Genomic DNA, 12,351 nt, shown 5'->3' with positions numbered 1-12,351 from the left:
CAGCCTCTCCTCATAACTCATGTGTTCCAGTCCCCTAATCATTTTTGTTGCCCTTCGCTGGACTCTCTCCAATTTATCCACATCCTTCTTGAAGTGTGGGGCCCAAAACTGGACACAGTACTCCAGATGAGGCCTCACCAATGTCGAATAGAGGGGAACGATCACGTCCCTCAATCTGCTGGCTATGCCCCTACTTATACATCCCAAAATGCCATTGGCCTTCTTGGCAACAAGGGCACACTGCTGACTCATATCCAGCTTCTCGTCCACTGTCACCCCTAGGTCCTTTTCCGCAGAACTGCTGCCTAGCCATTCGGTCCCTAGTCTGTAGCTGTGCATTGGGTTCTTCCGTCCTAAGTGCAGGACCCTGCACTTATCCTTATTGAACCTCATCAGATTTCTTTTGGCCCAATCCTCCAATTTGTCTAGGTCCTTCTGTATCCTATCCCTCCCCTCCAGCGTATCTACCACTCCTCCCAGTTTAGTATCATCCGCAAATTTGCTGAGAGTGCAATCCACACCATCCTCCAGATCATTTATGAAGATATTGAACAAAACCGGCCCCAGGACCGACCCTTGGGGCACTCCACTTGATACCGGCTGCCAACTAGACATGGAACCATTGATCACTACCCGTTGAGCCCGACAATCTAGCCAGCTTTCTACCCACCTTATAGTGCATTCTTCCAGCCCATACTTCCTTAACTTGCTGACAAGAATACTGTGGGAGACCGTGTCAAAAGCTTTGCTAAAGTCAAGAAACAATACATCCACTGCTTTCCCTTCATCCACAGAACCAGTAATCTCATCATAAAAGGCGATTAGATTAGTCAGGCATGACCTTCCCTTGGTGAATCCATGCTGGCTGTTTCTGATCACTTTCCTCTCATGCAAGTGCTTCAGGATTGATTCTTTGAGGACCTGCTCCATGATTTTTCCAGGGACTGAGGTGAGGCTGACTGGCCTGTAGTTCCCAGGATCCTCCTTCTTCCCTTTTTTAAAGATTGGCACTACATTAGCCTTTTTCCAGTCATCCGGGACTTCCCCCGTTTGCTACGAGTTTTCAAAGATAATGGCCAATGGCTCTGCAATCACAGCCGCCAATTCCTTCAGCACTCTCGGATGCAACTCGTCTGGCCCCATGGACTTGTGCACGTCCAGCTTTTCTAAATAGTCCCTAACCACCTCTATCTCCACAGAGGGCTGGCCATCTCTTCCCCATTTTGTGATGCCCAGTGCAGCAGTCTGTGAGCTGACCTTGTTAGTGAAAACAGAGGCAAAAAAAGCATTGAGTACATTAGCTTTTTCCACATCCTCTGTCACTAGGTTGCCTCCCTCATTCAGTAAGGGGCCCACGCTTTCCTTGGCTTTCTTCTTGTTGCCAACATACCTGAAGAAACCCTTCTTGTTACTCTTGACATCTCTGGCTAGCTGCAGCTCCAGGTGCGATTTGGCCCTCCTGATATCATTCCTACATGCCCGAGCAATATTTTTATACTCTTCCCTGGTCATATGTCCAATCTTCCACTTCTTGTAAGCCTCTTTTTTATGTTTAAGATCCGCTAGGATTTCACCGTTAAGCCAAGCTGGTCGCCTGCCATATTTACTATTCTTTCGACTCATCGGGATGGTTTGTCCCTGTAACCTCAACAGGGATTCCTTGAAATACAGCCAGCTCTCCTGGACTCCTTTCCCCTTCAAGTTAGTCCCCCAGGGGATCCTGGCCATCCGTTCCCTGAGGGAGTCGAAGTCTGCTTTCCTGAAGTCCAGGGTTCGTATCCTGCTGCTTACCTTTCTTCCCTGCGTCAGGATCCTGAACTCAACCAACTCATGGTCACTGCCTCCCAGATTCCCATCCACTTTTGCTTCCCCCACTAATTATACCCAGTTTGTGAGCAGCAGGTCAAGAAAAGCGCCCCCCCTAGTTGGCTCCTCTAGCACTTGCGCCAGGAAATTGTCCCCTACGCTTTCCAAAAACTTCCTGGATTGTCTATGCACCGCTGTATTGCTCTCCCAGCAGATATCAGGATGACTGAAGTCTCCCATGAGAACCAGGGCATGCGATCTAGTAGCTTCCGTGAGCTGCCGAAAGAAAGCCTCATCTACCTCATCCCCCTGGTCCGGCGGTCTATAGCAGACTCCCACCACTACATCACTCTTGTTGCACACACTTCTAAACTTAATCCAGAGACACTCAGGTTTTTCTGCAGTTTCGTACCGGAGCTCTGAGCAGTCATGCTACTCCCCCACCTTTTCTGCCCTGCCTGTCCTTCCTGAACAGTTTATAACCATTCATGACAGTACTCCAGTCATGTGAGTTATCCCACCAAGTCTCTGTTATTCCGATCACGTCATAGTTCCTTGACATCACCAGGACCTCCAGTTCCCCCTGCTTGTTTCCAAGGCTTTGTGCATTTGTATATAAGCACTTGAGATAACCTGTTGATCGCCCCTCATTCCCAGTATGAGGCAGGAGCCCTCCCCTCACAGACATTCCTGCCTGTGCTTCCTCCCGGTATCCCGCTTTCCCACTTACCTCAGGGCTTTGGTCTCCTTCCCCCGGTGAACCTAGTTTAAAGCCCTCCTCACTAGGTTAGCCAGCCTGCTGGCAAAGATGCTCTTCCCTCTCTTCGTAAGATGGAGCCCATCTCTGCCCAGCACTCCTCCTTCATGGAACACCATCCCATGGTCAAAGAATCCAAAGCCTTCTCTCCGACACCACCTGCATAGCCATTCGTTGACTTCCACGATTCGACGGTCCCTACCTAGGCCTCTTCCTTCCACGGGGAGGATGGACGAGAACATGACTTGCGCCTCCAGCTCCTTTATCCTTCTTCCTAGAGCCACATAGTCCGCAGTGATCCGCTCAAGGTCATTCTTGGCAGTATCATTGGTGCCCACGTGGAGAAGCAGGAAGGGGTAGCGATCCGAGGGCTTGATGAGTCTCGGCAGTCTCTCCGTCACATCGCGAATCTTAGCCCCCGGCAAGCAGCAGACTTCTCGGTTTTCCCGGTCAGGGCGGCAGATAGATGACTCAGTCCCCCGGAGGAGAGAGTCCCCGACCACCACCACCCGCCTTCTCCTCTTGGGAGTGGTGGTCGTGGAACCCCCAACCTCAGGACATCGCATCTCATGCCTTCCAACCAGCGGAGTCTCCTTCTGCTTTCTCGGCCCAGACATATCATCTGGTCCACTCTCCGCAACAGTACCTGTGGAGAGAACATGAAAGCGGTTAGTTACCTGTGTCTGTGTTACTGGAACCCGGACATTCCGCTTACCTCTTCTGGAGGTCACATGTTGCCAAGCTTCTTCACTGGCCTCTTGGCTCCTCTGTGCAACCTGCTCTATATCTTTAGAGCTTTGTGCCCCTAGAAGCCTATCCTGAGTTTTGTCCAGAAAATCCTCAGTTTCTCGTATGCAACGCAGGGTCGTTATCTGTTGCTCCAGACCTTCAATCTTCTCTTCCAATATGGAGACCAACTTGCACTTTGTACAGACAAAGTCGCTTCTGTCCTGTGGAAGAAAGACAAACATAGCACATCCAGCGCAGGTCACAACAGCTGAACCCCCCCCTTCCATATCACCTTCCTACTATGAGCTTCCTCAGAGCAGTTTGCAAGACGTAAGCCTCACTGGGCTCACTCCAGGCGAACTCCCAGGCAAACTCCTGCTGCGAGCTGCTCTGCTGTCCCCCGCTGCTCAGCTGGTTCGCGAAGCTCTGGCTATTTTTAAACAGCCAGGCTTCCCTGACGCAAACAAACAGACACCCTACTGCCCGCCCCCTGCAGGCTAGCAGCCAATCAGACACTCACTCAGGCTCTCACACTGCCCCCCCAGCAAACACACGCTCGGATACTTCCTCAGCAAGCAAACAAACACACACTCGGATACTTACCAGTCCCAGGCAAACTCCTGCTGCGAGCTGCTCTGCTGTCCCCCGCTGCTCAGCTGGTTCGCCGCCGCTCTTGACTCCATCTGAAGATGCAGCACACCGATACATGATGATATTAGCTGGCATGATGTGACTTTCAAAGACCAATCCTTACTGATGATAAATCCAACTCCTCCAACATTTCTAGCGCCATCTCCCTTTCCGAGCCTCACAGCGCTTCCATCCTTGCAGTTGACTTCCAACTCCTTCTTTCATCGGGTTTTGCAGACACCGAGGATGTCGCATCTTATCCTTTTCTTCTCCATCAGATGGTTTAACATTTCCTCCCTTGCCAGCGACGTACAATTGTAAGTACACACAGCGAGGGTGTTGTGTCGGCCTAGCACCTGACATTTTTAGCAACCTCTCTACGCTTGATTTCCGCTCCACTACTGAAGAACAGTTCATTGACGCGCAGGAACCTGAGGCCCATTTACTCATGTTGTTTTAGCCGTTGACTTCAAGTCATCCCACTGGCTGGGCGGGCAGGCATGCGTACCTCCTCAAGCTTAGCTAGCCTTCAACCTGTAAGGAGAAGGAAAACCGCTCTTTCCTCTGAGAGAGCAATCCTGTTCCCTGGATTGGGTAGTCCGACACCTTTGTAGCATGGTTAGACCTGCCAGGGCATACACCCTGTTACCATAGCCGTCAGACGGCCAGGGTCACCGCTGCACCACGATGAGGCGCTGGGTAGGATTTTGCAGTGGTTTTTTTCCTGATATTAATCTTAAACCCTGACCTTTTTCCGCTTGCTTTTATTATCATTACTTTACTGTTTTTCTTCAAGCTGAGAGGACTAATAGCTTTCTTTTCAATCCATGACTATTGGCTAGCCAGCTGGAGCTCAACTTCCTAGTTCATAGGGACTGTAAGGTATGACCTCAGTACTTCTTAATGCCGTCCACAGCTTCGCTCGCTAAGGGAGTCGGGCACCTGAGTCTTGTTCTGAATTTGTCGCATTGCTGGAACCCAAAGCACCACCCTCAGACTCCATACTGGTGAAATTTCCCCAGTGTTGTAGTAATTGTGCTAGCTGTCTTGTAAAGGAAGATGTGAAATGAATAGCTATTAAATGATTTGGGGGTTCAATCCTAAAACATGACAAGCACTTCAGTGGGAGCCATGAGTGCTCAGATCCTCTCAGGATTATGTCCTTAATCGGGATTTCATGAAATAAATCCATTTCTTCTCCATTACTAAAGTCTCATTACCTGAACAAGTCTGTGCACTGTGATTCTGTGGCAAAGCAGATCATTCCCTCTGCCTCCCCCTCAAACTGCCCATAAGCGGTTGTCTACACAGTTATTCCCAAATAGTTATTCCACTTTACATTTACAACCTACCTTATTCTGGAATAACTTTCATGTGTAGACAAGCCCTCAAAGTTTACAGTCCCCCTGTTCATAACACACTGCATGAAAGATACTCAGTTTTGACCCACCTGATGTTCTTGTTCTAGCAGGTCAAGGATTTTGATGAAGCGGGACCCTACCAAGGCACCACAGTCTAGCTCACAGTATAGTTTCAACAGGAAACCTTTGTTGAGAGGTTCAACATTAGGACTCATAGAATGAAACTAATTTAAACTGAGAGGAGTGGAATGAAATGAAAGAAAGGGAAAGTTTAAAAGCAGAATATCAGGAAAGTTTTCCTGACCAGTGAGATGATGTGCAGCTATTTAGCTGAGGATTAGTTTCTCAGAGGAAGTGATGAACAGTGTGGTGGGATATTTACATTTCAAAGCACCACTAAATACCCTGTAGGGAAAAATCCTCCATTGGCAGGGAAAAATAACCAAATGCTAACTCAGCTCCTTGGTGGTGGTGATGATGCATGGTGATTTGCCAGTGGCAAAATTCACTCTAGGATACCTCTGAGTCAGGGTAGCATAAGGCATGAATCAGTACAGGGCTAATGACTGCTGGACTAGTAGTGGATTGGAGCAGGTGACCACAGGAGAGAGGGTTTTCTTCAAAAGTAGAGATTTGGCAATGACCTAGGGAAAAGAAGGAAAGGTTGGGGGAATAGTGGGTTCGTGCAGATATTTTCAATGGGAAGGCTGGGAATCTAGTCTAAATGGATGGGAAGCACTTCTGAGGAGAAGGGAGGAGAAAGGATATTGTTTGTTGTGATGAGGGTGGTCTTTCTATGTTGGACACCAGGAGAAATCTTTCTGATCCTTAAAGAACCTAGAATTCATTGGATTATTTAAATCCAAGTATAGTAAACACACGGAACAAGTTGTCAACTAAGCTTAGTGGCGTGTAGAATGGAAACTAAGGCTATCCGAATAAATACTGAATATGACCTAGCAAGACATCCTCATAGAAAGAGAAGGGGATTGAAAGATACAGTGACAGTACTTTCTCTTGTTTAATTACTTATTTAAGCAACTACAGGATATTGGCTATAATGTAATTGAGCAGAAATTGTTTGCTTCATTTCAAGTCAATTCTGTTGCACAAAGAAAAGGAGTACTTGTGGCACCTTAGAGACTAACCAATTTATTTGAGCATAAGTTTTCGTGAGCTACAACTCACTTCATCGGAGGCATACTGTGGAAAATACAGAAGATGTTTTTATACACACAGACCATGAAAAACATCTTCTGTATTTTCCACAGTATGCCTCCGATGAAGTGAGCTGTAGCTCACGAAAGCTTATGCTCAAATAAATTGGTTAATCTCTAAGGTGCCACAAGTCCTCCTTTTCTTTTTGCGAATACAGACTAACATGGCTGCTACTCTGAAACCTGTTGCACAGTATCTCTTCTCAATCACCACTAATGGGCAATACCTCCCATCTGCGGAATTTGGAGGAGCTCCAAAGTTGTTGCTGGAGGCTCCAAGATTAAGCCCCACTCTTCAGTTCAGGCCACCAGATTTTCTGCCTCCAGCGGTGAAAGAAGGCAGTAGCTCAGTTTCTCCCAGCCATTTTGTTATATAACGTTAATTTTGATTCCTTTTCACACAGCAGTGACTTGTAATTTTTCCTCCTCATCCTCCCCGCCCCTGGAGTGGGTATATGACAGCTTGTTGGTTTCAACCACCTGGACCTAGCACTGCAGTGGCTCCTCTCTGAGACTCTTCTGCACCCCTGAGGCCTGGCAGAGATGGCCTGCAAATGCTGGGCAAAAGAGTGAACATGTGATAGATATCAGTCACGTTGCTTATGTCCTACTGGAAGGTGCTAAAGTAGTTCAGTGATGAGCAAATTATGGAAACCTAATAGAATAGAAAAGCCAAGACTGAGGTCATTAAAGTTAACATGGCACTTTTTGGAGGAAAAATTGTGTTAACCACAGTGTTATAGCCAAATTCCAGCTCAGGTAATTGCCCTGTGTTCACCTAAATCCGCCCTGCGATTTCATATGGATATGGTACTCTGCTTCCATGTCACCGCAGAGGTGGAGGCCTATCAGTGGAAGATGAAATTCTCATAGGATAATCTATATATTAGTTTAAGTTTTTGTAAAATGCTTTTGGGGGAAAATATGTATGGTACATTTTAAAAACTTAGTTTTACCTGCAAATGTAACTCCTGCTCTATTTATATGATTCTGACACTCGTACTAACAATACTGTGAAAGATCATTTCTGTCCATAAAAAACTGTTGACTGTATTAATTTTGCACAGTTGAGCAGTCTGCTCTTGTGTTTACACATTGTGATACAGTGGATTAGATCTTCAGCTTGCGTAAACTGGTTTAGGTCTGTTAAAGTCAGTGGAATTATGCTGATTTATATCTGCTGAAAATCTGAACCACAGCCTTTAAATACAAGGTCATTTACTATTTCTCAAATAATACAGTATAATATCATACACATTTTTCTGAGCCGATAGATACATAGAATAATAAGCAGTAGAAACTATTTATGCCAAAACCCACGACAGTTATTTATATGCAGAATGTACAGTGGATGAAGCAGAATTTAAATGAGATTACTCTGGATTTATACTAGCATAATTTAGATCAGAATTTGACCTTGTGTGTGGGAAGAGAGGAGCTGCTATATTTTATACATTCTCTTTTGGTTTCTTTCCCTATTACAGCACCTTCTGTTGGTTAGCTGTGCCATGTCACATTTACGTGCCCCGTTTGTAGCTTACACCACAATTTATATCTCTTCTGAATTTGAACCCATCTCAACTAATCACACGCTTCCTTTTAGTGACCTATCACCATAGGCCTCTAACTGAAGGACTTTTCCATTCCATCTCCAATAGAATATAGATGGAAGGTGCCTACGTTTCTAGCAATAGGTACATACAAAATATAAATGACATTGAAAATTATAGCGTTTAAGGTCAGAAGGAACCACCAAATCGTTTAGTTATGACCAACAGTTATCAATAGAATTTTGCTGAGGAAATGTTGCTTGACATAGTCTATGACAGAATGAGGAGATTTTACCTCTTCTAGGTCAGTAGTTTTCAACCTTTCCAGACTATTGTACCCCTTTCAGGAGTCTGATTTGTCTTGCATACCACAATTTTTACCTCATTTAAAAACGACTTGCTTACAAAATCAGACACAACAATACACAAGTGTCACAGCACACTCTTACAGAAAAACTGCTTAATTTCTGATTTTATCATATAATTAGAAAATAAATTTATATTGGAATATAAATATTACACATACATTTCAGTGCATCGTATGTAAAGCAGTATAAACAAGTCATTGTCTGTATGAAATGTTAGTTTGTACTGACATCACTAGTGCTTTTTATGTAGCTTGTTGTAAAACAAGGCAAATATCTAGATACCCCTGGAAGTCCTCTGCATACCCCCAGGGGTACATGTACCCCTGGTTGAGATCCACTGTTCTAGGTCAACTTTAGACCAACAAAGCTGATTAAATGGTTTTCAGCACACACAGCTGACTAGATTTTTATTTAAGCATTCACCAGTCTGCATTTTTTTTTTTTTGCTCTGATAATTTTCTGACCCTCTGTATTTGTTTTTTCTTTATTATTCAGTGGTGTTTCAATGCAGAGTGCATTAGAGTGGGAAAGAATCCAGAAATGATAAATGGTGGATGGGGCACATGGTCCTCCTGGTCTCATTGCACACGGACATGTGGGGCAGGAGTTCAGAGCGCAGAAAGACACTGCAATAACCCAGAGTAAGTTGTGTGCATAGTTCATCACCAATCCTTTCAATGCGTTTTTTTATGTAATGCAAGGTGTTGGAAATGTCTGGGTATTTGTGAGGATAGGGACACTATTGTTTCTCACCATATTATCAACAGCTACTGCAGCAAGGCAACCATTAAACCCACTGCTCCCAGAAACACCCCTGTCTAGAATCCACCCACCTTGCCTTTTACAATTTTCATGTTGCTTCTCAGTCTTTCTTACCTTCCATGGAAATTACTTCCACCAGAGAGAGACGAAATCTTCACCTGCAGGATTAGTACAACATCAGAAACATTGTTTTAATGATACTACTTTGGATAATTTGCAATATTCTCAATAACTATGTGGGGGTAAAAATTAGTGGCCTATTCCTGGGAGCTGCTGAGTACTTGCAAATCACATTTGATCCTAAACCATTTGAAGTCTCAGAGATTCTGGTGATGGATTCTTAGAATCCAGATAAATGGGTATGTAAAGGGAAATTTTAAAAAAAAATGCCTAAGTCCCATTTTCAAAAAGAACGGAAACACTCAGGGCCCAGATCCTCAAAGGTAGTTAGGCGCCTAACTCCAAGGAGTGATCAGCTCCTGACATGGTTGAGCTCATGATGAACTATCTATATGTTACTGTCTTAAACAAATAATACTATGTGTCACATTTTCCAAAATGCCTAAGGTCTGGCCTACACTGCAGACATATATTGGTATAACTGTCACGCAGGGGTGTGAAAAATCCACCCCTCTGAGTGATATAGTTATTCTGACCAAACCCCACTTGTAGACAGCGCTACATCAGTGGGAAAACTACTGCCTCCCGGAAGGTGGATTATACCAATGGGAGAACTCTCCCCCATCTGAGTGTCTTTATTGTCATGCTACAGCTGCACCAATGCAGCTGTGCTGATGCAGCATTTTAAGTGTAGGCTTGCCCTAAGTGACTGAGAAGTCGAGTCCCCATTGACTTCAGTGTTCGGCACCTTGGTATGAATGCACTATTTAAAATAAAACACACTTAACTTTTGTACAGACTCTAAAGCCACAAAACGTCACACTTTACTTCTAGGCCACAGTTTGGCGGAAAGTATTGCACTGGAGAAAGGAAACGCTACCGCATGTGTAACATTGTCCCATGTCGACAAGACACACCAACCTTTCGTCAGATGCAATGCAGTGAATTTGACACCGTTCCCTACAAGAATGAATTCTACCAGTGGATTCCAGTTTATAACACAGGTAAGAAGTAACACAGTCAAATTCAGAGCACTTACAGATAAATAATGTGTGAAAGGGAAGTAAATGAATGTGAGTCTTTGACTTGCCTAAGAAAAATACCACTTTGAAGGCCACATGTGTTCTGGTTGAAGTTTCAGGTCCTATAAATAAGGCCCTTCATTTCTGTTTTTTGTTTGCTTACTTTCCCAGGAATTAATCAGTGTTTATCTCAAAAATTTAAAAACGGGTGGAAACCAGTGCCAAAAATTAGCTTTACTGTTTTCTGGATAAATATCAGCATTAATATTGGGGGCTGGGAGGACAGGAAAAAAGCAACAAATAAAGACAATTAATGGTTTCATAAGCAATAAACTCCTATCGCTAATCTCCATTCCAAAAATTAAACTTCTTTCTAAAAACAGTTTACAACTGGTGACTTGTGCAGTTACACTTAATATAGCTCACTTAACCGTTTCCCTGCCATTGTGGGGCCTTGAGCACGGGTGCACCTCTGTCCTTTCTATCCACTGCCAGTTGAATGCAACTGTCCAGTCTCCTGGAGCTGTAATACTTTGGTCTAGTTGTGGTTGTTGGGTTGACTGTGCTGGGTGCAGATGTTGGTGGCCTGTGATATACAGGAGATCAGACTAGTTGAACTGGGGTGATCCCTTCTGGCTTTGAACCCTACAACTCTGTAAGGGGCTTCAGTATGAATTGCGAAAGTCCTGGGTGGCGTAGGCTCTCAGTGGTTTTTTTCAAAGTATCTTTTTCATGGCTGGGACAGGATGCCCAGAACCCAGTTATGAAGGGGAGGAGGGAGCACCCAGTACTCTCAAGAAGAGCAAGCAAGGAGGTGCCCAGCACTCAGGGAGGGAAGGGCATGGGGAGAAGAAGGGGTGCCTGGCACACACAGTGGGAGTGGGTCAGGAGGGGCCAGTACTCCCAGATTCAACCTCCATTCCCAGTGTCCTGTCATTGCATCAGTCCATGGTCTTGGCAGGCTCCCTGCCCATCTCATTCCACCACTCCACAGCTGCAGCAGCCATCAAGTGCAGTTACCCCGTCCTGCACATTGCCGACTGGCAGGGAGTCTGCAAGTGGGGAACTGGGTCTGGGGAATTCGAACAGGCAAAAAAATCTGAAAGCAGTTAGTGATCAGGAGCCATCTCTACTGTTAGCGCTGGACTTCAAAAGCCTATCCAGCAAGAATTACCAACATTACTTGTTCCTTCACCTAAGAACAATAAACTGTTTAGAGAAGTTACGTTCAAAGGTTGACACTTTGCTTTAACTTTAGATATACTTCCTGTCAGTAGCATTTGTCATCAAATTTACTGTGTGTTTAATGCTTGACAGCTATGAATAAACTTCTTAAATATCACCTAGTGTCATGCTCATTGAATAAATATACTGCTGAAGATAAGATTGGAACAAGCAGTAGTCCAGGAAAGCATTATCAAAGTGGTTTCCTTAGCTTGAACGAAGAAAATAAGGGTGATTAGGTATCTTATGAAAGAGTTTGTCAATAAAAACAAACTACAATAAACACAAAGCACTTGGGGCCTGACACAAAAACTACATACATTCACAGGTCACATTATGCAGTTTCTTATGTAAGAAAACTGAAATTCTGTTCCATTTTGTTATGCACAATGTGTACATTCAATAGAATCTGGATATATCACCCACTTGGTGAAAATGGACACACAGGGCCAATGCTTGTGGAATTTTGGGAGAGAATTATTTTTTACTGTTCCAGTGTACATGCATGAAGTATGTTCTTGTTTAAAAAAACTCTTAATTCATCTGAATCTAATTCAGTTTTTCATGGAACAATTAAAGGCACATCTTTTGACTACATCCCTCCAAATCCCAAGTTTCTATCACCTTCCGCTGAGGTGTTTTTTAAAAAGTCACCAAAATTTTCTCTTATCAGAGAAACTGTCTTTTATTTCACTCCTTCTTTACTTGAAAATGATTCAATCATTTCTGATGGAAGTGTCTGGAATAAAGGTGCTCCAACACTGAGAGCAAGCATACTCACATGCAGCTGTGATGCTATCTAAAG

General features: G+C 44.5%; 1 protein-coding gene and 1 long non-coding RNA gene across 5 annotated transcripts in view; one reads left to right on the top strand and one right to left on the bottom strand.

Annotated features, from left to right (window-relative positions):
- ADAMTS12 (ADAM metallopeptidase with thrombospondin type 1 motif 12) overlaps window positions 1–12,351 on the top strand; it is a 317,885-nt gene that overhangs the window by 188,039 nt on the left and 117,495 nt on the right. For all 4 annotated transcript variants that reach the window (XM_048850633.2, XM_075128412.1, XM_048850632.2 and 1 more), the window contains 2 exons: window positions 8,914–9,059; window positions 10,135–10,304. In XM_048850633.2, the coding sequence (XP_048706590.2) occupies window positions 8,914–9,059; window positions 10,135–10,304 (316 nt within the window). The remainder of the gene's footprint in view (window positions 1–8,913; window positions 9,060–10,134; window positions 10,305–12,351) is intronic.
- The window catches only part of LOC125636863 (uncharacterized), an 81,300-nt gene that overhangs the window by 15,811 nt on the left and 53,138 nt on the right, over window positions 1–12,351 (bottom strand). The window contains exon 2 of the long non-coding RNA XR_007356739.2: window positions 9,295–9,338. This is a non-coding gene — a long non-coding RNA (uncharacterized LOC125636863). The remainder of the gene's footprint in view (window positions 1–9,294; window positions 9,339–12,351) is intronic.

Source organism: Caretta caretta, chromosome 5 (genome assembly GCF_965140235.1).
Source record: "Caretta caretta isolate rCarCar2 chromosome 5, rCarCar1.hap1, whole genome shotgun sequence".
Classification (NCBI taxonomy): domain Eukaryota; kingdom Metazoa; phylum Chordata; order Testudines; family Cheloniidae; genus Caretta; species Caretta caretta.
Note: the sequence above shows the minus strand (reverse complement) of the source record. Positions and strands in the feature narration are given on the sequence as shown.